At 38.9% G+C, this 24,940-nt stretch overlaps 3 protein-coding genes across 4 annotated transcripts in view; 2 read left to right on the forward strand and 1 right to left on the reverse strand.

Moving 5' to 3' along the window:
- The window catches only part of LOC110985589 (leukocyte receptor cluster member 8-like), a 115,088-nt gene that overhangs the window by 71,107 nt on the left and 19,041 nt on the right, over positions 1–24,940 (reverse strand). The window contains exons 2-3 of the mRNA XM_087138582.1: positions 17,542–17,698; positions 1,063–1,165 (exon numbers count right to left, since the gene is read on the reverse strand). The gene's annotated coding sequence lies outside the window, so the exon portion shown is untranslated. The remainder of the gene's footprint in view (positions 1–1,062; positions 1,166–17,541; positions 17,699–24,940) is intronic.
- Positions 1,387–14,931, forward strand: LOC110985595 (uncharacterized). Of its 2 annotated transcripts, XM_022246727.2 has the most exons (11): positions 1,423–1,509; positions 2,518–2,568; positions 2,946–3,076; positions 3,372–3,467; positions 3,952–4,094; positions 5,047–5,161; positions 5,537–5,612; positions 5,898–6,092; positions 9,434–9,573; positions 11,166–11,274; positions 11,836–14,931. In XM_022246727.2, exons 4-11 carry the CDS (start codon positions 3,414–3,416, stop codon positions 11,913–11,915), a joined length of 912 nt encoding a protein of 303 aa, XP_022102419.1. In that variant the 5' UTR covers positions 1,423–1,509; positions 2,518–2,568; positions 2,946–3,076; positions 3,372–3,413; the 3' UTR covers positions 11,916–14,931. The 2 variants fall into 2 exon arrangements, with proteins under 2 accessions (XP_022102418.2, XP_022102419.1); XM_022246726.2 differs by lacking the exon at positions 2,946–3,076 and having other exon boundaries at positions 1,387–1,509.
- Positions 15,546–24,832, forward strand: LOC110985598 (synaptogyrin-3-like). The gene is made up of 4 exons (XM_022246730.2): positions 15,546–15,853; positions 17,851–18,088; positions 18,884–19,014; positions 21,046–24,832. Exons 1-4 carry the CDS (start codon positions 15,752–15,754, stop codon positions 21,235–21,237), a joined length of 663 nt encoding a protein of 220 aa, XP_022102422.1. The 5' UTR covers positions 15,546–15,751; the 3' UTR covers positions 21,238–24,832.

Below are 24,940 nucleotides of genomic sequence, written 5' to 3' on the forward strand. Positions count from 1 at the left end.
TTGGGCTGTCAGTGCTTGTGTTATTAACACTGACCTGGCTTGGGGTGGGGTGGGGAAGCTAGAGGAAACAAAACGGGCTGACGAATATCCAGCTTTGGCACAGAGTATACAGGTGCATTTCTTTTCTTTAAAAATTCAAGGAAACAAATTACTACAAAATAATTGTTTTTAACTCGGTTGTTTTTGCTTTCTCTTCCTGCCTTTGGAGAAGCTCGTTGAAGTCAACGTTTTTCACACTTTAACAATTGTTGACTGCTCAGATGTTGGATATAACGTTTTGAACACTCGACGGACGCGTTGCGTGCGCGACGGTGTCCAAAACGTCACGCAAAACTGACCAAATAACGACAACTGTCGCCCTCGAACTTCCCGAAGCTCTTCTGTCTCGTGCGCATGTACGTGCTATCGCCAAAATGAGGTGTCTCACGGTGAGTGTCATGTGATCGTTCTAGGCCAATGAACACACAGTATCCAAAACAGACAATACATTTTGTGCAACGCTCGTGAACTGTGGCCTTAATATAATGACGTCTTAATGGCAACATGGCAAGCAGAATGTAATGGGGGACCAGGGACTAAAGATACGTGCATGTTTCCCCCCAAAATGTTTGATTTTGGACCTAAAGATACTGTTTTCCGTAAAGACACGTGCAACCAGCATGAATACACAGCAATACACAGCGACGCATCGAGTCCGCGCAGACCGTGCGTCCTTCTTTGCATACGAAGAAGGACGGCCAGCTAGGGGCACTCCGATTAAGTCCGAGAGGCTTCAGGTTAAGAAAATACTAAAAAGAATTCAACATACTAATCGCTGTGATGTGGGATATGACATGTAACCATCCTCGGAGAAACTCTCTGCTGCTTTGTGTCTACTGGGTGTTAAAACATCACACCCCACATCACTGCAGTCTTTATTGTTATATAATACGCAGAAAAAGTGAACGTGTTCATCGTGCGTAAGTACAGTTAGGATGTTCAATTGAAGGCTTCTTCTCCTGCTTCTTGTGTTAAATTAGGAGACTTCTGCACAAACGTCCACGTGCTAATTTAACTACTTACGAAGTTCATGCTTGCTTTCTCATTTCAGTGTCGAACTGACTGGCTGTGAAAACTTTGCATATGCAAGGTCGCTGTCTTGTAGAATCGGTGGTGACTGTCGAACCTGAAAAAAAAATGAGGTGTGCCATTTTAGTTTGAATCCGGCCATTTCTCAGACTTCAACTTTAGGCTTTCATCACTGGTAGGTTAAGGCCCAAAATCTGGAACCGACTGGAAGTACCAGTCGCTAAAATACTGTAGATGGGCCTGCTCTTTCATGGACGGTGCACGCAAAGGGCCTGTTATGGGATAGGAGATGGCAGACATTGAGCACCTTATTTCCTAGAACTAGAACTGTGACGCCTGATCGCACACCGGTATCGGCTCTGGCACAATCCAGTATTACTCGGCCTATAAGTTTCGCGTAGGCCTATGAAGTGTAAAGTGAGTCTGGTGGTCACAGTGCAGGTAAGTTGTTCTGTCAAGTTGAAAGTTGACTGTAAACATTTGGAACAGTTTTAGAGTGCGTGAACAAATTTGTTTTTCAGAGGCACTGTCTAATTTGCCAGATAACATTTTTGCAAGGGGAGAGGTACTGCAATTATAGTATTCTCTATTCTATGGTGCAACTTGGAAAAGTGTGTCCTGTGGAACACTTCCTGTTCCATTACATGTACACAATGTATTGAAAAAAGGGCACCATCGGGACCGTGTGTAACCTAAAACTTTTTTAAGGGGGGAGCAGCTGTCCATATTTTTGTTCTGCAGATTGACATCGCATGGTTTGCTCACTCTAGTCCATGGGTTTTATGCAAGACAATGATCTTGGGTTTGATCATTCAAGCATTGTGTTTTTATTTTTCTCAAAGCAGACGTAAAGCGTGTAACGAGTCAATGGAATGACAGCTGTAACAAATAACTAACTCCCAAATTGGCCCATCTTGTAAAATAACGGCAAAAATAATGTAGTCTACTATCAAGGCACTATACTTTGGGAAACTTTGGGAAAGTATGATGTCACCACAAGCAGAAACGTCAGTTTTCCAGTTATTTCTACGCCGAATGTACCCAACTCTTTGGATATTTTGCTGTGGTAAAATTTGTTTACTTAAGGAGATTCATTTTTCCGCCTTGTTAGAAATTTCCCTCAAAATCCTCTATGCAGAACTGTCGTCAATGCTCATATAATAATGCAAGACTTTCATTCTCTGTCACGGAATTCCAGACCTCTGCTGTTTTGCACAGCCATTTACTAGTGATGACTCTCCACACCACCTAACAATACACCGAGACAGTTACGTGAAGCGCAAAGAAAATCCCCCATAACTGTGCACAAACACGCTTCATTGTATTTATGCCCCAATCAGATTTAATCCGAATGCTTCCTAAAAGTAATAACATGTTGAGCAGAAACATAACACCAGCTATAGTGCAACTTACAATTCACAATGTGAATGATCCAACTACTTTTTCCAGCAAACGTTCGATTCGAGGAGGGCCATTTCTTCCGAGTTTTTAACATCGAAGGTAAATTTTCGAAACGTCGTAAGACTTAAAGCTATTTACACATGTATATCATTGTGTCTAAAAATGAGTGGGATGGAGATAAGGCCGTGGGATGGGGATGCGATTTTTTTTCATAGTGTGACGATAATAAACTGTATTGTGCACGTTTTGCGTCCAAAGTGACAAAATGGCTCATAGGACGGATGCCTCATAACCACAGGTGTCGCCAGACTTTCGGGGGGGGGGTGCTGAAGAGACTGGGCCCTTAATAGCAGCAAATTAATGGTGGAAGGGGGTCGATTCCAAGGTACATGTACATTCACACAAATTGGTAGTTTATTTTGCATCATCACTCCCGTTTTTCAGTTTCTCACGCTGTTTTTTCTTTTTCCCCCAAGGAGTGCCCCTTACCCCCTGCGACGCCATGTATACACTGAACCTAATAAATTATTTAGCCTTGTAAATATTTCTACGGAAATTCTATATTTCTCGGTCTCGCAAGCCGTCTGGAAGTTCTTGGTTCATCTTGGTGAGTTCTCTCAACCAACCATACCAAACTTTTGAATACACAAAGATGGCATGCAAGACAAAACCTATAGCGCCACCAACATAATGTCGTATGTTTCTGCAATATTTTGGTCGGTTAAAGATGCACTGGTTCTTTTTTAAAGACATTAATCCGATAATTTAGAAACGGACAACATGCCGACAATTATTTACTTAATCTCCATAGTTACGCCGCTGTTGTACAGTCTTCACAGTCTTTGTTATTTTGAGTAAATCCATCCGTAACAGTCTGAAATTGTATTTTTTCATCCTATCAGTTAAGGAGCAAACCAGATAGTGTGGTCACCAAATCACCTCAAATGGCTGAACGAAACCCCAGATTGGCTCAAGAATCTCATCAGGTTGATACCCAAGTGAGTAAAAAATGCATGTTTTAGGCTTTGTGTATGACGACAAAACTGTGGATATACTTAACTATGCAACTTTTTGGAGGGGGGTGCTTCATTTGGAGGGGGTAATTGAAAGTCTCACTCGGTTTTTCACTGTTTTGGATACAGTTATACTGTTCAGAGTACGCACATAATTTTTTTTCTAATTATTATCGCTGGAACAATCTGATTGTACTGCACGTCTTGCAGCGCGTGGTATCTCATGAAGGCAGCCTACAAGTCGAGGAAGGCATTGATGGCAAGTTGGAAATATAACGTGGTTTATACGTTGGTGCAGAGCTTCCACTGCTTCTGTGCAAAAACAAATATCCTGAAATATGACAACAGCCAGATTGCAACGGCGTGATAGTTGCCATCGGGATATATTCACATTAAACTTAGTCTACTGCCATTTACATGTAAATGTTAATGTGTTGGTTCTATTTCAATCAAATGAAATGGCATCTAGGAATGTGGAGACCACGTATATCTTCCCCCTGTGGGTTTTGGTAGGGATCCGGTGGACTTCAATGCGGACTTGAATGATATAGATGGCTGTTACGTCTTTCAAAACATTATAGAAAACGGCCTGGCCTTCGCTGTGGGTGTCCGGTAAGAAGGGGTGTGCTTATACATGGGGCCTTGTGGGGTACCGGAACAATGGGAAGTACCCCACAAGGCCAGTTTTTCAACTTGTGGGGTACCAAAATTGGTACCAAAAGTGGTACTCCACAAGCATTTCACGAAACTGATATTTGGAAATAACTCAAAACGGGGAAATTTTTGGTGGGTAAAAATCAGTCGCAAATTGAAGTGTTTTATATAAAGGGATATACGGTCGAAATATCAACCCAGAAAAGTGAATTTGGTTTAAATTGGAGTGATTTGAAATTTTTTGCGTGTTGTGTGGGAGTTTTGTACACAAGAACAAAGGAAATACCCCACAAGTATAGCTGTGTAAGGATGTGTGTACTTGTCTGTGCAAGACGATGTGTTTTGTGCTAGCAAATTCGAGATAAGTGGTCACTAATAAATTCGATACACATATATATCCCTTCTCTGATGGCTCTCGACCTATCAAAAGGACGGATTTCGCCCTATACATGATCCTCATTAACAGTCAAAATAAGGTGGTAAAATGATACATTCCTTGATCTTATCCCCTCCATCCTAACTCAACACTCCCATGTAAAATGGAATATTCCCGTTCCTCATTTCATGCTAATGAGGGTCATGTGGGGGCGAAATCTGGCCTTCTGATTGGTCGAGAGCCGTCTAGAAGGGATTAATTTCCTGGTCATATTACCTACTCAGATCACATTGGTCAAATACAATTCGTAGCTCCATATTAAAATGCGAATGCTTGATCCAATTTTATTGCCCTTCCATCGTGTAAAATACCCAATAATGTAGTCTCAACCCTTAGAACGGCCATGAAAGTTTACATAAAAATTCCGAAGCCCCCCCAAGACTTGCTCCCCCTTGAAATAATTCCATGAGATATGTGGCCGAAAAATAATTCCAGAATGCACGTTGCTTCCTTTGTCTTCCATTCATTTGGCAGGAACGGCGACATACTATTCGGGATAAACGGTACAAACATCGAAGGCAGAGGAATTGAGTACGTTCTTGATCTTCTCCGCACGAATCATGGGTATCAAGTGCCACAACTGCTGCTGGTAAGCAAAGTTCCTCCTGGATTGGTGTTTCAGTGAAACTTTAAGTAACTGGGGATTCATCTCGGGAACCGCAAACTGCTTAATATATAAGACAAAAAGTGTGTAATTAATGATCCAAGTATTTCCTTAAGTTTTTATTTATTATTATTTATTTTGTTTATTTATAATTTATTATTATTGTTTTATTTATCATTATTATTTCATCTCACTGAAGGCCTTTGCAAGATTCTATAGCCTACCATATTTTATTATTATTTTTAAAATAATAAATCAAAAGCAGGAAAAGCGAATCCTTATTTCTAAATTTCGTGTGAACTTTATAATTTACTATATGAGTGTAATCTTCCTGAGAATATATATTCCATCATACTACAGGCTGTTCAGCGCAACTCAAAGATTGCTGGAGAACCTCCTAGATTTATTTGGGTTATCTTCAAGACAGTTTTCCAAGGTATGTGTACGAAATTGCGACATTGATAGCGTCGCATCATTACAATGTATTGTAAAGAATTTTTTCTAGGGGAAATTTATACTTATAATTCCGATCTAAATACTTTTTTTACATACGACTCTCCTACCTTTATACATGTATATGCATACTCCATCTTAAAAAAGGAGACTCTTTGAATAGGGCTACTTGTGAAAATGTATAATTAATGGGGCCTATATTTTGTGATTTAGCAGAGTGTTGTGTGGTCCGCGATGTTCATTGTTATGTTTCTCGTTTTATTTTCAGTTGGTGATCCAACAGTTGAGGTGATTCAAACACTTGAAACTGACACTACAAACATGCCATTTTTTGTCATTCAACCAACATTCTCTTGGCTGGGACCACCCGTCGATCCAGTAAACGTATACACTGAAGGGGAGCACCCACTGTATCTATGTGTGAAAGATGACAAGATAGCGTTTGCGAATTACAGCCCTAACAGTAAGTTTTAAGTAATCCCCCCCCCGTATGAATAAACCCAAAGCGACATCGGAAAAATAAACAAAAATAAAAACAAAAACATTCAAAGAGTTGCTGGTTAGGGAAGTGGAAGGCGTACGTAGCTTGCGTCTTACAACCATCTCAAAAAAGGAGAAAAGAAACTGTAACGTCTGTACTTCACGTCTGGTATTATCCCAGCCCTGTTTTTCACACCACTACAGGTCTGACGAAGGTTCCGTTTCGTTCCCCTTCACCCAAACCCTGGATACGTGACTGACAAAACCAAAAGGAAAAGTAATTACGGATATACCTTTAACATATCTGTGATACACACTGCCAGGGGGGGGTTAAAATAATCGAATATGACTTATTAACGTTTGTGACAGGACCGCAAGCTAGAGCCCTCAAGTGAGAATGAATTGCCTTCCTTTACAATACTCAACAAAAAAAAGCCGACGACTTTGCGAATTAGAAATAATAAACTGCGCTCGGCGTAGGCCCAACTTTCATCAGAAACGCCTCGAGATAGGCCTTTACTGATGGCCTAGAAGAAATTCGAACACAAAGCTTGACAGACAAGATTTGATCGGCATGTGACGGGAATTCAATATCAAGTTGTCTATTTATTTTATTTTTATGTATTTATTTATTCTGACAAAAAGACAATTTATAATAACAGTCATAGTAGAAAACACAAAAAACTAAGAATAGTAAAAGACAGAAGCCAAGGATAGCCCAAGAAAGCTGTAATAAACAGCTTATTTCTATTGGGGTCCTCACAAAAAAGGAAAACATTTATACAATACTAAAAATATTTTTTAAAAATACACTGGTGGTTAAAATAGATTTTTGGAAAATGTCGTTTACATAACAGAGAAAAGGTAAAGGTCCTAAAAGACTACCCTGGGGAACACCACATGTTATTTTCATTGGTTGAGAATCAACTTGATTAATTCGAACAATCTGTTGTCTACTTGAGAGATAAGATTGAAACCAATCAACTGAATCAAAATGAACACCCATGGCTTGTAATTTCCTACATAAAATAAAATGATCTACTGTATCAAAAGCCTTTTGAAATCCAGCAAAACCACACCAGTAAAATTTCCTTTGGCAATCTGACAACGAATGTTGTCAGTGAGATAAATTAAACAAGTATCTGTAGAATATGAACTTCTAAACCCCGACTGAAAGTTGTAAACAAGTTTATTATCAGTCAAGTATTTTTCCAATTGAGCATAAACAGCTTTTTCTAACAATTTGGATACTGTACTTAGAATGCTAATAGGTCTGTAATTGCCAACATCCGATCTACTATTTGTCTTAAATACGGCCCTAACTCTGGCAAGCTTCCGTTCATTTGGAAAAATATTCCTGGCAATAGACAGGTTAATTATAAACGAAACAGGATCTTTTAGGATGACAGCACCATCTTTAAAGAATTTCACTGGAATATTATCTGGACCAGTACTTTTGGGGGATTTAACTTGAGTAATTCTCGGCAAACAAAATCTCTCGAAACAGTAGAGAGCTCAAAGGAATTTGAGACTACACCTCTGCTCTCATAAAAATTCATGAAAGCCCTAGACCCAATCCCAAAATTATTTTGGGCGCGAGGCAGTTTGTTCACCATATCAGAAGCAACTGTAGTAAAGAAAAAAATTCATACAACTCGCTATCAATTTGAAGTGCAATTTTAGTTTCATCCTTACATTTTTTACTGCACCCAAGCAATTTAAACTGGTGCCTAGGTCCTTCAGAATTGTTTCCATTTTCTTCAATCTTGTGACTGAGATAATTAGCTTTGGCTTAATTAGCTTATTTCTAATTTGGCAGTAAGTTTTATAAAGATCAGTAATATTTTTATCTTTGGCTAATTTACCAAGAAGTTTATCTGTAAGCCTAATATTTTCTGATATCTCATGATTAAACCAAGGTTCAGTTCTGGTCTTCAATCTGATCTCTTTTTTCGGAGCAACAGTGTCGAGAATTTGCAAAACAGTGTTTTTGAAATTGTCCCAGGCTTGATCATTATCACTGCAGCATGGGACAGTCGCAACAGAAAGTCCTCTATGCTATAGTCACTAAGAGAGCTGATAGTGGTAATATTATGGCCACCACAAGTTGGCTTTTTTGACACCTTGCGAGAACAATAGATGGGAAAATGATCACTCAAACCCAAATTCAAAATCCCTGATTGGCGAATCTTGTCTCCTTGTTACAAGTAACATACATTTGATTTTTGCTAGTACTTTGCATTATTTTTAAAGCACTGTCAACTGCAGAGGTTTTCTTTCTTTTTCTTATTGTTGTCAAAAGAATTGGCCTATTCTTTTTAAAGAAAAGAGTGAAGTCCCACAGATGTACAGCATCTTGTATTATATACCCTGAAATCTTGTTCACGTACTGCAAACTATTGCATGCCTACTTTTGAATATGCATTGAATGAACATTTAATTAGACCCATCTTCTTGTGAACTAACTGTCGAGGCAGTGTCCCTTTTATTCAATCAAATAATCATCCTTGTTTGGTTTGATTTTGTCTCGTTTTGGTTTGTTTTGTGGAATATTTACAACGCGACGTCTATGGCATGGCCATTGTCAGCTGTCCACGCCAATTAGCTGATCTGAGCTCCGATCAGCTCGCCCATTTCTAAATTTGTGTCCTTGTGGCATGGGTTTGCCTTCCAGTACTAATACCGCGTGTGAAACGATGTTTTCGAAGGGGGGGGGAGGGAGCGGGTTAGTGTAGCGGTTCTTTCCTCGCTTTGCACTAATGAGGCCCGGGGTTTAAGTCCCGGCTTGGCCCAGGCTTTACGTGCATTTGGTTTCCAGTCCATACTCGCTCTCGCAGGTTTTCTGTGGGTACTCTGGTTTCCTCCTGCCTCTAAAACTGGAGCTTCTTCCTAACTCCGTAATGTGATGCTGATTAATTAAGTGTATGAATAAACGTACAGTTATTGGCGCAAATAGCCTGAGTTGCTGAAAGCGCCATTAAAACAAAACAACAACAACATGTTTTCGAAATGCTCCCATTTAAACACGAATCACTCTCCTGACTGATATTTCGACCAAATGTCCCTTAAATGAAACACTTCAATTTGCAACCGATTCTTACACTTTAAACATTTCTTCTTTTTGAGCGATTTCCAAATATTATTTTCGTGAAATCCTTGTGGAAACCTATACACCCTTAAAAATTCCGTGTGGAACTTATTCAACCCATTCTCCTGGGCCTCCACAAGGCACCATATTTCGAACATGGCGTGCAGAGCCATAATGATGTGGATTCATGAATGCCAAATGAACATAACCACAGTTCCAATTGTCTCTGTTAATAGGTGCGCTCTTTCTGTACAAGTACAGCGGTGGCAACCCCGGGAAAGGCAACGCTGTGGCGTACAGTCTACAGTCCCTCACAACCCCGCCGCTGGAACATAGCACTCCTGCAGGGACGACCGAAGACACTCTAAAAGCACTGGTGATAATGTTACCACCCAAACCCTGTCGTTTTAATCTTTGCACAGCTTACAGTGCTTTGACAAAATTTTTACGTTATGGCAGAAAATCAATTGCCAAAAGAGTTTGTGAATGACACTACATGAATGACACTAGTCTATAATTCTGTGAGTACTCACCTCCTTACCAAAGTCCAAAACATTATCTGGCTTTGAGGAAAGTAATAAATTAGAGTTATGAGCTCAGGACTTTTGTACGTTTATATTGAAAATGCATACAGAAACAGACTTTGGGGTGTTATAGACTTTAATCAAGTCGGACTTAAGGTGCTCTTCCCCAGTCACCCATCTTCAGCCTGTATGCACTGTACATGTACATGTACTACAGGATCGTCGCGCTCGGCCCGGCAACTTGCATAACCCTTATAAGGCGCCCTCATTTGATAGTCTTTTATTGTATATTGTCATACGTCACCAGTCAGTAAGTCCAACTTGACAGATAAGCCAATCGGACCCGTCAGCGATAGTTATTCATATGAACGACATGATCTTGCAATATGTATACGGAATTTCTACCAATCAAAAGTAGTCAGACTTGTAAACTCGTTCATTATAATGTATGACGACGTAAAAACAAGCCCGGCACTGTCATTGGCTGAGTTCGGGCGGCTTGTTCCTGTATGTTCACGAACAGCTCGATTTGTTGTTCGTGGGTCGGCCGCTCGAACGCCGGGAACAAACAACCGGTTATCGCTGGTAGTTAGTGACAAGCAACATGCAACTGGCGGCGTCCATGTAGGCTACGTTATTCGAGAGTCAATGTATGGATGGGCTGAATTCTTTTCTATATAAACAGGAACATTCATTTCTGTGCTACGGAAAATAATTAATGTTAATTTTGCAAAACTTCACATTGTCTATGGCTTTGGAAGCCATCTCTCTACTTTTTGCAGCTGTTAAAAAATCAAAATCTCACGAGTTTTTCCGTGTGTTCCTGTAAAACCCTGACGAGGAGGAGGTGTGTGATCCTGTTCCGAGAACAGTGTTCTTGAGTGGCGTTCCCGCCGTACGAGCGCGACAACAAGAAACCCGTGTCAAGAACAGGCCGCCCGAACTCGACCATTGGCTGCTGCCACTTTTGGTAGATGAGCCTGTGTACAAAAGGCAGATGAGTCAGGTCGGGATTTCTAAACTGAAACTAAAGTAATAAGAGGACACAAGAGGGCGTGAAGCAAGTAACGGCGCGCGGTCTCGATAAGTAACCAAAGCATAACCGAATTAAGATGATCCCGACTAGAGTCAAGTCTAGGGGTGTTACAAATAATGTTATAATCTGATTGTTTTTTGATCGATTTGATGGAAAAATACTTCAATTTCATCCCCCAAAACTTCATTTGGCCTAAAATAATGTAGAACTTGATTTCGAATTTACACTTTGCTAAAGTTTATTTCGTTTGCTATGCAATCATGATTGTATATCTAAACATTCTAATTCGTCCTATCGATTCATTTGCGGCCAATGCATCTTGACTTTTCAGGGTGATTTTAATCTAAATTGGGTTAAAATTTTCAGGCTAATTTCAGCGTTTGTTTTTTTTTACTCCTTTTTACGAAGAATTTTCCATCGTATATGACTGGTGGCAAAGGCATCCCAAAGGACCCTCGCCTGTGGTACAACAAAACTTACAAGAGTGCATTTTCTTTGGAAAGCGTAATGGCAGAAGGTATTACCAAAGTTAACCACAGAAAGTCTTCTAGCCCTTTACTGCATGTGGGCTTTATTTTGAAGTATAGTTGATATTTGTACAGAAGATGGATGCAAATATTAAGAAGCTAACAAAACTGATAACTACCGTCGCTTTTTAATTATTTAGCAGCTAGGAACAAAAACATTTGCGAACAAGTTAGAAGTTTTCATGGAGTAGCCAGAGGGATAGTGGGAATAGGGAGTTGATGATACGGGAATCTAATGAAGACGTCTTTCTAATACCTCGCCGTGTATGTCTCCTCAAGCGTTCAAATTATGTGTGATACATCATATTAACTTTAGAAGCGAACTGTTTTGAAATCCGGTTGCACTATCGACGTCAACGTGAAGGGTGAATGGAAAAGAAGGATGGTCACATACATTCAGACTCCCTTAAAATCTATGTAGTCCGCGTTGTTTTGTAGATTTCGTGTTCTGGTAATAATGAAAACAATATGAGATCTTTGTCTCTTTCGCCCAAAGAGGTATGGGGGTTTTAACAGCAAACTGCATTTGTGAATTTATTTCCCCACTACAGGAATGTACCTTGGCATGGGTGAGACTGGTGAAGCCATGTTATCAAAGAAAAAAACAGAAATGAAGGTCAACATCAGCTAGACGCGAGGTTGGAACCATGTGGCTTGTGAGGCAATACATACCACGTGTTTGTTCGCTACATTTCATTTAATCTTTAAGGGGGATCCATATTTTTATTGCATAGCATTTTTATGTAGTACTGTTGATAGATGTATGCGCTTCATGAATAGTCATAATAATGGTCCTGGAAATGCTTTAAAGCCTTCGTAGTTCAATTTCTAGAGTTATGCAAGCATCTGAAATGAAATGTTGAAAAGTGAAGATTAAATTTGCCGCGTGGAATGCAAACTTTAATCTTTCACCTTATGAAATGATTCTTACCATTGCACGAATTTGAAGCATTCATATTTTGTTTTCTATAATACTTGCATAACTCCTCTTCTGCTTGGAGGACACACCGTCCTTGGGTATGAACTTAGGCCATTTTGCGAAACAGGTTTGTGTCCGAAGCGCCACCCACTGGTAGTACCGTGCAATGTTAGGTTCCTGTCCCTACATTATTTCCTCTCCCAACTGGGAATGAAATATATGAAACGGGCCGGGAACTAAACCGATGAAATGAAATGAAGTTCCATTCAATTGACTCCCATTGAATAATAAAACGAATAATTCAAAGATATATGATCCATCAATCAGGTGACAGGCATTAAGGCTGCATCCGAATCTGTTGTCTACAGCTAGGTCTAGGTCTTCCATCGCTCCATTGGAAATTTGCAGAGACGCGTAAACAATAGACCTAGCCGTAGCCCTGGAAGCCCGTTTCGGACACGGCCTTACACAGGTATTGCAGAAATTTATAGGGCTAAATTTCCGGGGGAACCCGGGGGTGCTTACCTTTATTTCAGCGGGGCACCACAAGAAAATAAACTGCAGCGGCAGTTCATGCAGTGTCTCCACCGGGGGAGGAGACACTGCATAAACTGCATTAAAAACGTGACGGCATGACTGTTTGTTCCACATAATGGAGGAAATGTGTTATTCCTCCATGTTTCACATAGTCTCGAGTCTTAACGACCATGTAGAAATGTGGTCACGTGGTCACTGGACGCTGATTGTACACTGTAATAATTGTTATTACTGAATATACATGTACCTCTGACGTTATGGCAGAAAAATTTGGAAAAGAAAATGCTGTAGTCCAAAATGCGTATGGATTCGTCTTATAGTAACCTAAGCCTATGGATGTGACAGATCTGTTTACGTTCTGAGCTGTTTGCTGCCCTCGCAACATGACCTGGATGTCAGTGTAAGACTAACTACGTAGACGTTTTTGCAGTTTTTGAAAAGGAACTAAAGCAACGAACATGCTTTAAATATTGGGCACAAAGCGCTGTGCGGAAAAAATTAGGATGTTTCGATTTTTCTGTTTCTTCATATTGCATGTCAAAAATAATATGGTCGGAGAAAACTAGTCTGTTTTGTTTTATCGAGTTTATTGTTTGTTTTGAGACATTCAAGAATTAGGCTATGTAAGACCACACTTAAATATTACATATTGTGTGCCCCTATTTTGTACCATAAAAGGCAATTTCACCAGTTTTAATGATTCAAAGCTTGACGTCATCCAATGCAGATAATGTCTCCGTAGCTCTGAGTACAATGCAGTATATCATACTTTTCTTCATTTTCTTGGAGTTAGTTTTACTTTTTAATCGTGTTAAGCAGCCTGTCTTGACAACAGAATTTTAAAAATTGTTGGGAGTTAATTTGAAGGACAGTCTCTGCATTTTTCTTATGCTCTTTTGACAAGGAGTAACTTGTGTGAGAAGAGCAGAATAGCGACCTCTAAAAAGAATTGACGAAAGGATGTTTTAAGAAACGGAAAAACTACACCTTCTCGTCACTTTCAATAGCAAGGAGTATTTAAATTTTTGCAATTTTGGTAACAATGTTTAACTTGTATGAAAATGAGTCGCGCTAAATTTCACTGCTTGTTTCCTTTACAATAACTAATGTAAAATAGGAATAACAAAAAGTTGCACGAAGCAAGTCTATGTTATAATTTCAGTGGAAACAAATTGGGGGCGGGGGAAATTGTGAGTCACAGTATCCAAGTTATGCATAATTCTGAAAAACAATCTGCAGTCCTTAAAGAAGTAATTTAGACGTACAGTGGAAAGTATTATCACGGAACCTTGATATGATAAACGTTTAAACGCTTAGACTTTAAATGAAATGTCTATTTTCTTACCCGACCGACACAGTTTGCAAAACAGCACTACCAGGCTTTATTTCAGCGGCGTATCGGAGGTGGGGGCAAATTCAAAAGAGAATGCGTAATCGGGCTTATTCAACATGATATCGACGAGAATATAATATCAAATCAGTGCTCTGAAAACAACATGATATTTGGGAGAAAATATCAAAAGCCATAGTCACGGCTCCGACATTCTTGCTTTTATTTCTTTGTGTTTTTTTCTCAGAGTTTTGGTACTAGTATTTGATAACTACATGTACTACAAATGGGGAAAACGTGGGGTACAAAATCCGTCAGGGGGAAAGTTGCCCCCTCCCCGCCTCCGCTGGATAAATTTTTGCTTCATGTCGAATTTTGAAAAGAGTCAGTTTTTTCTGAGAAGAGCGTAGATAGGATATTACAATATTTTTTCCGGATTTGCCCTGTCGACATTATTTCGAAAGTTTTTTCTGGCGTGGATTTCGGAGGATTTTTTTTCAGATTTCAGGGTTTTTTGAAATCCCTATTTTTCAAGGCTTTTAATCATTCCGATTTTAGTTAGTTTGTACCTTATTTAGTGAAAGGGTGAGAGAAAGGACACCCTCTTTCGAAATTGTCAGATTTATATTATTGTGGCCATTAAGGAGAGAACTCAAGCCTTGTTATCTATTTAAAGCCCTGAAAATTCTCAATATTGTCACCGTTGAGATCGTTTTGTCGGATGAGGTAGGTTTTCTTTCGGCTTCGTTAATTTTACTCCTTCAGCTTGATTTGAGTTTCAGTATGGTAGTACTTTGTATAACCATGTTGCATGGCGTCCTAATAATAAAATCTACAGCTAAGTGGCATTAGCAGAGCAAATCTGTAAAGTTTAGTCATTGCCTTGTTATTTTTGTCTTTTTGTTGACTGCACTTACAAAGAAGAAATTCCCGCAAGCCTTGGACGCCCAGTGTCATTGACGTTACAGTACGTGGTGTAATTGAACTACATTTTTATTGCGTTGACATTGTGACAAAAGAGATCTTCAAGTCATTAACATCAAGCACACGCCGTCCATTCTTTAGGATGTATACTGAAATAATTGAGTGCAAAATACATACTCATTTCATATTTTCTTGGGTTTTACCCCATCCTATATAAGTAAAATCAAGTAATCCTGTATTTAAAACATGCAGCAACGTATAAATTTGGTGAAAGTAGGATATAATAACAAATAAGTTAAGTACAAAGTTGGTTAAGACCAGAGGTTTAAATACATGTGGATCATTCTAAAGTAATTTATCAGGTTGAAATAAGGATGAAACAGTTGGCAAATAGCAGGTTTTACCTTGAAAATGCATTGCAAAAATGTTTGATTCCAGCCTTAAACGCGGCCCTGACCCTCTTTTTCATACTGTAATTCGTTATTGTAGTGTCTTACATCGGCCTCCGTGTATCTACATACGTAGTTTCTATTTTTAGTTGTACTGTGTGGTGGCGCTCTTTGCACATGTGTAGAACTCCGCCTACCTGCCAGCGCTTTCTGTTTGTAAAGCCATTTCGAAGATCTTCCGATTTCGAGTATTTTAATGCTACACAAATGTACTACAAGTACAAGTCACAACGTATAACCAAGTTTTGAACCATAAGAAAAAATCTAGGAGGTTTTTCTACTTCAACTCGCTGGGTCGAAATAACAAAATGGAAGGGGGAGCTTACGGAGCTGGTAAAGCGTCGAGTTCAGGATTTGATGCCGCTGGTGTCCTTAGGAAACCTCAAGTTATTTTGCGTGCAGTAGCATGGGTATGTTATTTGGGCCTGTGCTTAGTTTGATTGATTAATCAATGTACCGGTAGGCCTATGCCCAAGACTGTGATTTACTATAGTGTAGCCTGGGCACATATGCCTAACATTTGTAGGCCTAGGCCTCGCATTTACCGTGTCTACAGTCACATATTCGCCCCTAGCCTATTGCCTGACCACTTTGCAAAGGCTGACATAGCTGAACGGTTACCACGTTGCCCCATTTGCCACTTGCCCTATCCACGCTTTACTCCATTTTCACTTGGGCGTGTTGCTGCTAGGCTGCAATGCCCACAGCCATGGCCCATGGTTTATCTGCTCAGCCACACTAAAGTAAAGGTTCCAATTCAGGCACTTTGCCAAGGGAACTGTTACAATAAACATAATTATTCTGACCGTCTGTAGTAGTAGTCATCAAGTCTTGGAGGCCAATATGGAATCATGTGGGCAGGCAACAAATTTAGTTTAATTTATCAATGCAGTGAAGTCAGTGATGCTCCTCACCACAAGGAGTGAAGAATGCTCAACCCTAACCTTCCCCAACCACACAGAATTAAACAGTAGTATAGTGTTCAATTCTGTGGGGATAGGTCTGGTGGGCCCATAACAGCCGGCTTTTGCATTGGGTTCGGCATACCTCAGAAAAACAAAGTCCAACAGCCTCTGTGCACAAAGTCCCATATGGGTGTTTAACTTTGTGTGAATGGGGAAGAATAGGGCCAGCAACCCTTGGGGGGGGGGTTAGGGTTAAAAGAGATGTAATTGTCCGGGTTTACCATGCTTACATGTACATTGTAGTTTCACTATCTGATAATATGGTTAAACTTTAAGGTAACTCTTATTCTGATAGATAGTCATAAGCACTGTGTATATTGTGTTCCTAGTGTCAGAAAATCTTGGGTGTTGGACAATGGATGCCGGTCAGATGATCTCTTACCACCTGATGAATGTGTTTGTCTAATTTCTCTGTCGTTCAACCTACGAACTTTCTAGACACTACAAGTGAATAGAATTGTAAAATGATAATATAAAGGAGAGACATTCTTTTTTCCGTCTATGTACATCATGTCTGTTTGCATGGAAACAGATTCACAAAAATGCTGGCTTTTAGAACCCCAGAAATGTCTCAGACAAAAGGAAATAGAACTTACACGTAGAAGAGAAGACATTACAGGGGATCCATGGATGACTGCAGGAGAAACTTTGGAAAAATGTTTCTTTCGTTATCTCAATTTTGTCATATCCATTGTCATCGTGGTGTCCATGCCACCTATGAAAAAGGCACCCTGTTTATGCCAGCTTTGTCATTCAATAAACTCCAAACACAATTAAGCAAAGCTGGAATGAAGTGGAAATGGGGCAAAGTGGCGGGCGATGTGAGGAAGGGGCAAAGTGACATGAGATGAAGTGACTAACACCTTATTTGTATACAGGTCTACTTCAAAGACCAAGCAGGAATATGTTGGCCTACAGCAGATCATCCATAGGCTTGTTTATGTGCGGAGAGGGTTACGTCATGGCTGGGTGTTGCAACATTGTACCCAGTACATATGTATGGACGTTGTTTGGGGAAAATGCTGCCTATGCATGGCAAGTACACTTGTGTACATGACTGTGGGTCCAGGATTAATGTTAGACATTGTAATTTGTCAGTTATCCAGTTGTTGAGATAAATGTGCTTTTCCTACCTTTCTTAGAACTATGGTGGGAAATCCGAGTCAACTTGGTCCAAAACTAGCTCGGTCCGAGTCTACTCAGCCCTAGTACTTGGTGCCAGGTCAATTTTGTGCCAATTCAACTTGGTTCGAAGTCAAGTTGATTCCAACTCAGCCGGGTCTGTCATTTCTATGGAGAAATGATCACAGTTACCACATAAAATAGACAAGGATTGACCAAAACATTGCCTAAAAAATGGAAAACTTTGAGGCCAATAGCCTATATAATTTAAATCATTATACATGTACTTCTGTTTTCCCTTTTTTGTGCTTCTTTTGCAGCTGTTTTCTATCATTGTGTTCGGATGCATCGCAAATAAGGGATGGATTTCTCTACCAGGGAACCCATACCATATTTGTTTCTACAATGCAGATGGAAATGCCTGCAATTTTGGGATCGCCGTTGGAGTCTTTGCCTTCCTTGCTTGTATTGGGTTTCTTGTGGTTGATGTGATGTTTGACAACTTAAGCAACGTGCAGATGCGCAAATATGCAGTCATAGCTGATTTAGCATTTTCAGGTGAGAAATGGGACTATGAATTTATTTATAACTTTACTTTCAAGTCATCATTCAAGTCAAAGAACATAAAATGTTTAGGTCTGTCACAGCCCCTAATTATCCAGTACTTGAAAATGCCTCTGCTCTGCTGAGGTATTCAGGCAGTGCTGTTCCGATTCCATGTGCATTTACATATGTGTAGGAATTGCTAAGGGGGGGGGGCAGGGTACCTTTTGGCCCTCCCTAGAAAAAATTGAAATACAAACAAGTGGGGGAAAAAAGAAATTGGGAACCCTCTCCAAAAGAAGGAAAACGGGATGAAAATCCCCAATTTGGTTATAAAATAGCTTGGGTTTGATCCCTTGCACTTTGAAGGGAGTAGGGTACTTTTACGGATGAAAAAAAAATGGGATATGGTCATTTTGGAGGGGAAAAATCCCTCGACCCAGGACCTTGATGTGCCATTGTGTGTGAGCGTGCATCGGTCAGGGGTGTGAAACTTGAGCTTTTTTGGTCTAAATGTTGACCCTGAATTTCAGCTTTTTCGTACACCTGGTCTGTACAAAAGTACTGGAAGTTTTAACCTTTCAGCTTTTGCTAGCTGTTTTCAGCTTTTAACTGGCCACTCACACCCCTGATTTGTGAATGACTTGTATTAGCCCAACAGGAAGTTCTTACACGTACATGTAACATACTACAGGTACATGTACACGGGTAATGGAGTACATGTACCTTCTGTCAATCTTGCAAAGGTCCGAAATTCACCAAAATCAGGGTTTGAATTTCACACTTCTCATCTGGTTGGTTTGTTTTCAGGCCTGTGGACGTTCATGTGGTTTGTTTGCTTCTGTTACCTAACTGATGCTCTGAGACGTGCTTCTATCCCATATGGAATTGGCCAGGCTCGAGCAGCCGCTGCTTTCAGCTTTTTCTCCATTATTCCTTGGGTAAGGATGTACATGTAAACCTTGGACACTGTCTTCTTTCTGATTTGTAATGGCATTTGCGAGTATAATGCAGCCATTACTTATGACCGATGTGGCATGCCAGAGTGCATTCATTTCTGTTGCCCTTGTAAGTAATGACCATTTTGTTCAAACTTTTGAAAGCACCCTTCCAAACTACATACATGCCCAACTCTTGACATTTCTTGTGGATAAAAGTGCACTGTTTTTGAAGTTTCCGTCAATCCAAACACACCTCAAGACATGATTTTTGCACGTATGCACCTCTTCAGTCCATTAAGTCGTTATTCACTGCATTTCTCTCAACTCTGAGTATTGCAGTAAAGCATAGAACTTGCGCTTTAGCAATTTTCCATAATTATTTTAAAGTATCCTGTGTGTTGTAAAAAACTTTGTTAAACTACATGTTTGCCATGCTGCTACATACACTTAGGAATACTGAATCAGGTACAAACCTCCAAATACTCTCTTGCAACAACCAGGAGTAGAAAACTACCTCAGTGTTGAATAAAAATATTCAACACTTTCTTTTTTATCACCAAGCTGTACCATGTTACATGTACTACAGCACAACAGTAATGATTTTTCAGAAAGTCAGTGGAATTTCTAACATGCCACATGTAATTTCTTTTAAAAAATGCAGTTGAATTCATTTTGCCATTTGTAAAGGATTTGGTGGCAGACAGAAAACGGCTATGCTAAATACAAATATACATAACTACTGAGAGCATGAAATGTTCTGTGGAAATTTGAAATGTGTAAACACTGCATAACAAATGCACAGTGTACAGTACTGTACATGTACCAGAAAGTGTTTTAAACAAACAAGACTTGAACCCTGGACCAACAGTCAATTAGGTGTGATTATGAATCACTGTGTAATGCTTGTGTTAGCTTTGTGGCATGCTATTTGCAGTTCCTTTGGGCATATCAGATGTTGGGTCATCCTTAAAGATATCTAATTACACGACTGACCCTTGGCCTTTGGTCAAATGTGTACATGTATTTGTACCTCTAGTCAGCATGTAAGAAATCTGGGCACTCATTTTTAATTGGTGTAAATCGGCACTTTTATTTTAGAGTTGTGAAGTATTGAAAATTATTTTAATCCAGCCTTGTCCTCCTAAGTTACGAAGTATACACCGTAGGATATGGAAGGGTAACTTAGAAAAAAAATATAATAAAGTAAATCCCGTACTGCAGGCTCATTGTGTATCCTGGAGAGGTGAATCTGTGGGTGTCCTGACAGACTATTCTAGAAAGAAACAATGTATTATCTCTCATGTGCTTTTTTCACTAGTACAATGTATTATCTCCCATGTGCTTTTTTAACGAGCACTTTCAACACTGTTAAAGTACCCACATGTACATGTATACATGTACATGTTCACAGACATGTTAAGTACATGTACATGTACTTGTATCAAGTTGTATGGCACACCTGTATCTATGTGGGGTGAAGTACTTTTACATTTACAAATTCTACAACTCATTTTTTTTCTAGTTAAACAATACATTTTGTAAGTGAGCAATCTTTGAATGATACAGTATGCATCGGCAGATGAAAGTGAAACTACTGTTGCTAGGTGTAACTCACTGCAAATTTTATTCTTTGGTAGTTGTTCAAGACTGCAAATCAAAAACTTGTTGCAAATAATTATGTACATATCTGCATGCTCAACCAAACCAAGTCTTTCTCATGAATTACTGTAAAGGGGCCAGTTTTAGGTGTTCTTGAAAACCCAAATGAATTAAAGGAGGAAAAGAAGCTTGACGATTGAGAAGGGACCAACAGACCTAATTCTGTTGGTGCATATGATTCTGTCAGGTTCAAACTCCAGTCACCAAAGATGATGACTAAAATCAGAACTGAATACGAATAGGTGAAGCTTGTTATCAAGCAAGAAAATTTACATGTAGTATTTGGAATAACACTGAACAAACTTTCAGGAAGTTGTTTGTTTGTTGCGATAATTAGGCATAAATGTGCTGTATTTTATCTTCATACTCCAGGCTGGTCTTACAGTTCTTGCCTTTATGAGGTACAGACAGGGCTCCCAGGCTGCTTTCTCCCAGAACTATGAGCCTGATCCTAGTGTGCCCCCACCAGCCTCACAGATCAGTGGTGGAGACTCCTACCAACAACCACCTTTTGGAGAGAAGACGGAGGTGCCAGATTCACAATTCCAGTCGCCGACTTACTAAGTGAGCTGCTCTACGCAATGTGAGCTGCCCCATGCGATGAAAGTCTACAGAGGTGTGAACTTAAATTTCAGAGGAAATTTATCATAGCTTGGGCACGATTACATATAATATCGGTATTACACCTAGAGGGGAGCTGTAACAAGGTACTACATTTAGTCTTAGGGATTGAACTTCGTGGTGAACCTTTTTGTGTAATACTTTCCATGATATCAGTACATTATATACATGTACATGTAATTGTGTGCATCTTTTTTCTCTTATTTTTGGATTTTTTGCAATCTTGACAAAATGGTTTGACTGATATGGAATTTATTCCACGTGAAGGTGATTAAACACAAAAGTGTTTTTTCCCTTGCAAAATGAGGAGTTAGCAATAAATCAGTGGTCTGAATGTGAGTTCTTAACATACATGTACTGTATGACTTGTGTGGATGGAATGGGGACTTTGTTTGCATAAAATGTTATATCCATTCAAAATGACGTTGTTTACTTGGAAAGCGCCAATTTCTGTTTTGTGTTCACTTAGATATTTGTTGTGCCATACTTTGATATGCATGCAATTATTTATGACCTTATTGTGCAAATTAATGGGGACAAATAAAAGACTTGTGGAGTAAAGCTCATGAATAAAGCATTCATGTGTGAAAATTGATAGTACGTACTGGTTGATGTGAAGTTACATGTACGTGTATATGATGTAAATACCTTGTACTGCTGACAATGTGCAAGGTGGCTGTGTTATGAACATAATACATGTACAAGTACATGCCTGTTACATGTACCGTACATGCATTCAGCCATATTAACGCATAGCATATAATGTACACTTTCATTGAAAGTACGTGTAAGTGTAATTGAGAAATGTTTCTTGATTCCTTTTTGCAGCTTGATGAATTGAATATGAATAAAATGTAAATTTGCTAATTTGCATAAATAAGACTTGTTCATATCATGCTCTTTTGCATTTGAATTGCCAGTTATATGCATTTCTTGCTAAAGATCTGGGAATAGACATTGGTTGGACATGTTGGATGGACATGTAAATATTATTTAGTTTTGGATGAAAATGACTGGGAAAAACTGTCAAGAAATGTGTTCAGGTGCATTTATCCTGTATAGAAATATGATTTGTGAAAGAATGATCAGGTTCCAAGAAGAAAAATGCAGAACTTTACATTTACATACACACTGATACATGTTTGCTAATCAAATCCCAAGAACAAAATGACAAAAACCTGTAGACACTAGACAGTTTGTATTTGTTGTGAGAGAAGAGAGAAATAGATTTGGCCGATAAGCGTTCGCAACAAGTCAAGTATGGTGCATGCATAGTAATAAAATGTTGGTAAACGTCAAATAATTTGGTGTTTTTCTTATCTTGATTGAGATGGAATCAAAATTTTTTTTATGGGTACATTAAAGTAGATGTTTTGTAACTGTTATGAGTTTAAGGCATTGTGACATGGGTGAAATTTCTTTTTTCTTTCAATTATTATGTGGGAATTGTGTTGACCCCTGGCACCCTGCAAGCTTTACCTTCAGAATCCAGAAGCAGGTCTGGAACCTTTTGGTCTTGTATGAGACAGATAGGACAAGGTCTGGTGCCGGCTAATGGAATGCAGTTGTCTGTAAGATCATTTCCAAGAGGCACCAGGGAAAGACTTGTGTTTGTTTGAAAATGACCTGTATTGCACCTTTGATGTTCCATCGCTTGCTGAAGAGGTTTTCTGTACTTCATTAACCAACTTTTAATTTAAATCAAGTTCAGCAAGGCTGACTTTCCATAATGAATATTACTGATATCCTTGGTCATGTTTTTGTGTTTTAATTTTAACACAAATGAAAATAACCCTTCATTAATTCATGAGCCTATAGATGGATCAAATTATGTTGTCTAGGGATACACCAATTTTCAATCGGTGACAAGTAGATTTGTTTGTTTAGAGGTTTTATTGACAGCTAGTGCTTAGGTGGTTTCTTTCAAGAAACTGTGTTACTTTACACAGTGTATTTAAACCAATATACTTACTGTAATTTGCATAGGCATAAGGGATGGGAAAATGTACATATATGTTCCAACTTTAAATTGAAATTTGTTGGTAGGGTAAATGAAGTCATGGAGTAATGTTTGGTCAGGTCTGCTGTAGGCCTTTAGTTTTATATTTAAAAGATATTACTAAAATATTGTGGCTTTCTATGCTAACAAATAAGGTTTGGTTAAAAAAACAGAAAGAATTCAACTAGGCATTATCACCTGGCATCATTGAGCTCAAAATACATACTTCAGTAGTAATGACTGTGCAGTAACTGCTCAAATGACTAGAATTACGCCACTGTTTGAGTTATAGAAATTGTAGCCTGTTTAGCATTTTTATACATTGCTGATTTTCACTATTTCCTGACATTGATGGTTGTGTGTTTAACCATGTCTGCATTGCGCATACACGTAAAGGCAGTTTGCATGTAGGTGATTGAGATTCCTGGTTGAAAGACATGGAATTTTTGGAAGGTTGTAGCTCTCAGAATAAACTTGTTTCCTTTTTTCCATTCTCAACCTAGGCTTTTTGTGCGGTTAATAACATTAACCCAAACCTTGCCAAGCCCAACAAGATTCCATGTGATGGACCCTAAACCTCTGCATGTGGTTGGAGATAAGTTTTTAGAATTTGAGCAAGTTATACATTTTTCTATTAATGTTATAAATATGCATATGCATTGAGTAACACATACGAATGCTTTAGTTAGTCCAGCTAATGAGTACAGTTTTTCTCGACCAAAGATCATGATGAAGCTGAAATATTGTGAGCTAAAAAGTGTTAACTGTTATCTATGATTATACTGTATTCAAACATGTCTGTTTGCCTAAGTCCAGAAACATAAATAAAGAGTTTGCTTAATTAAAACTGATTTAAAATCAGCCTGTAGCTTAAACTACACTGACTTTATAGAATGATTTGTTAAATAGTCTTGAAGAGTTGCGGTTTCGGTATGTGTTATATTTTGTAGTAATTTTTGATGTGTGTTGAGCAGTTATCATGTGACGCATATTATAATAAATATGAGATAACTGAAGATTAGCAATGTGGTATACAAGCACCAGGGCTCAATGTGACGAAATTCTTCAAAATTTTTTTTCAAAATTCTTTTACTTCTTTAAACTGTGTAGTGGTTTACCTTGGTAATTAAGTGGTGTAATTCATGTAGTTGAAGTAATAGACTGTTGTGATTCCTCGGAGAATATTATTTCCTTTGCTGGAACGTCTTACCTGTATTTACATTATTATCCTATGACTGAATCACAGATACTTGTAGAACTTACTGCTGGGTCGACATAGAGAAGCCCTTTGTTGGTTTCAAAATGGTCGCAACGCCATACAACACTTGCCATGCAATCACTGTGTTATCAAAAAAGTCCATAAACTTTGGCAGAATAGTCCATAAACTCACTGGTTATAACAACTTAAATCAAACTGAGTCTTTTTTTTTAATTTAATTTAGGTGCTTGGAAGTATTTGTACATTTCGATTATCTCAAACTCCTTTTGTTATAAATTCGTTCCTTGTATGGTGCAAATAAATTTTCAGTTAATAACCAATTTCTAGTCAGCATGAACGTCCTCAAATACCCTCGTTCTCTTTTTTTTTCGAAAAACATGTTTTGGTTTCTTTCGTGGTAGCCCATTTACATTAGTTGTTCTGAAAAA

This window comes from Acanthaster planci, linkage group LG07 (genome assembly GCF_054643075.1).
Source record: "Acanthaster planci isolate LZ-2023a linkage group LG07, COTS_SCS, whole genome shotgun sequence".
Taxonomy (NCBI): Eukaryota; Metazoa; Echinodermata; class Asteroidea; order Valvatida; family Acanthasteridae; genus Acanthaster; species Acanthaster planci.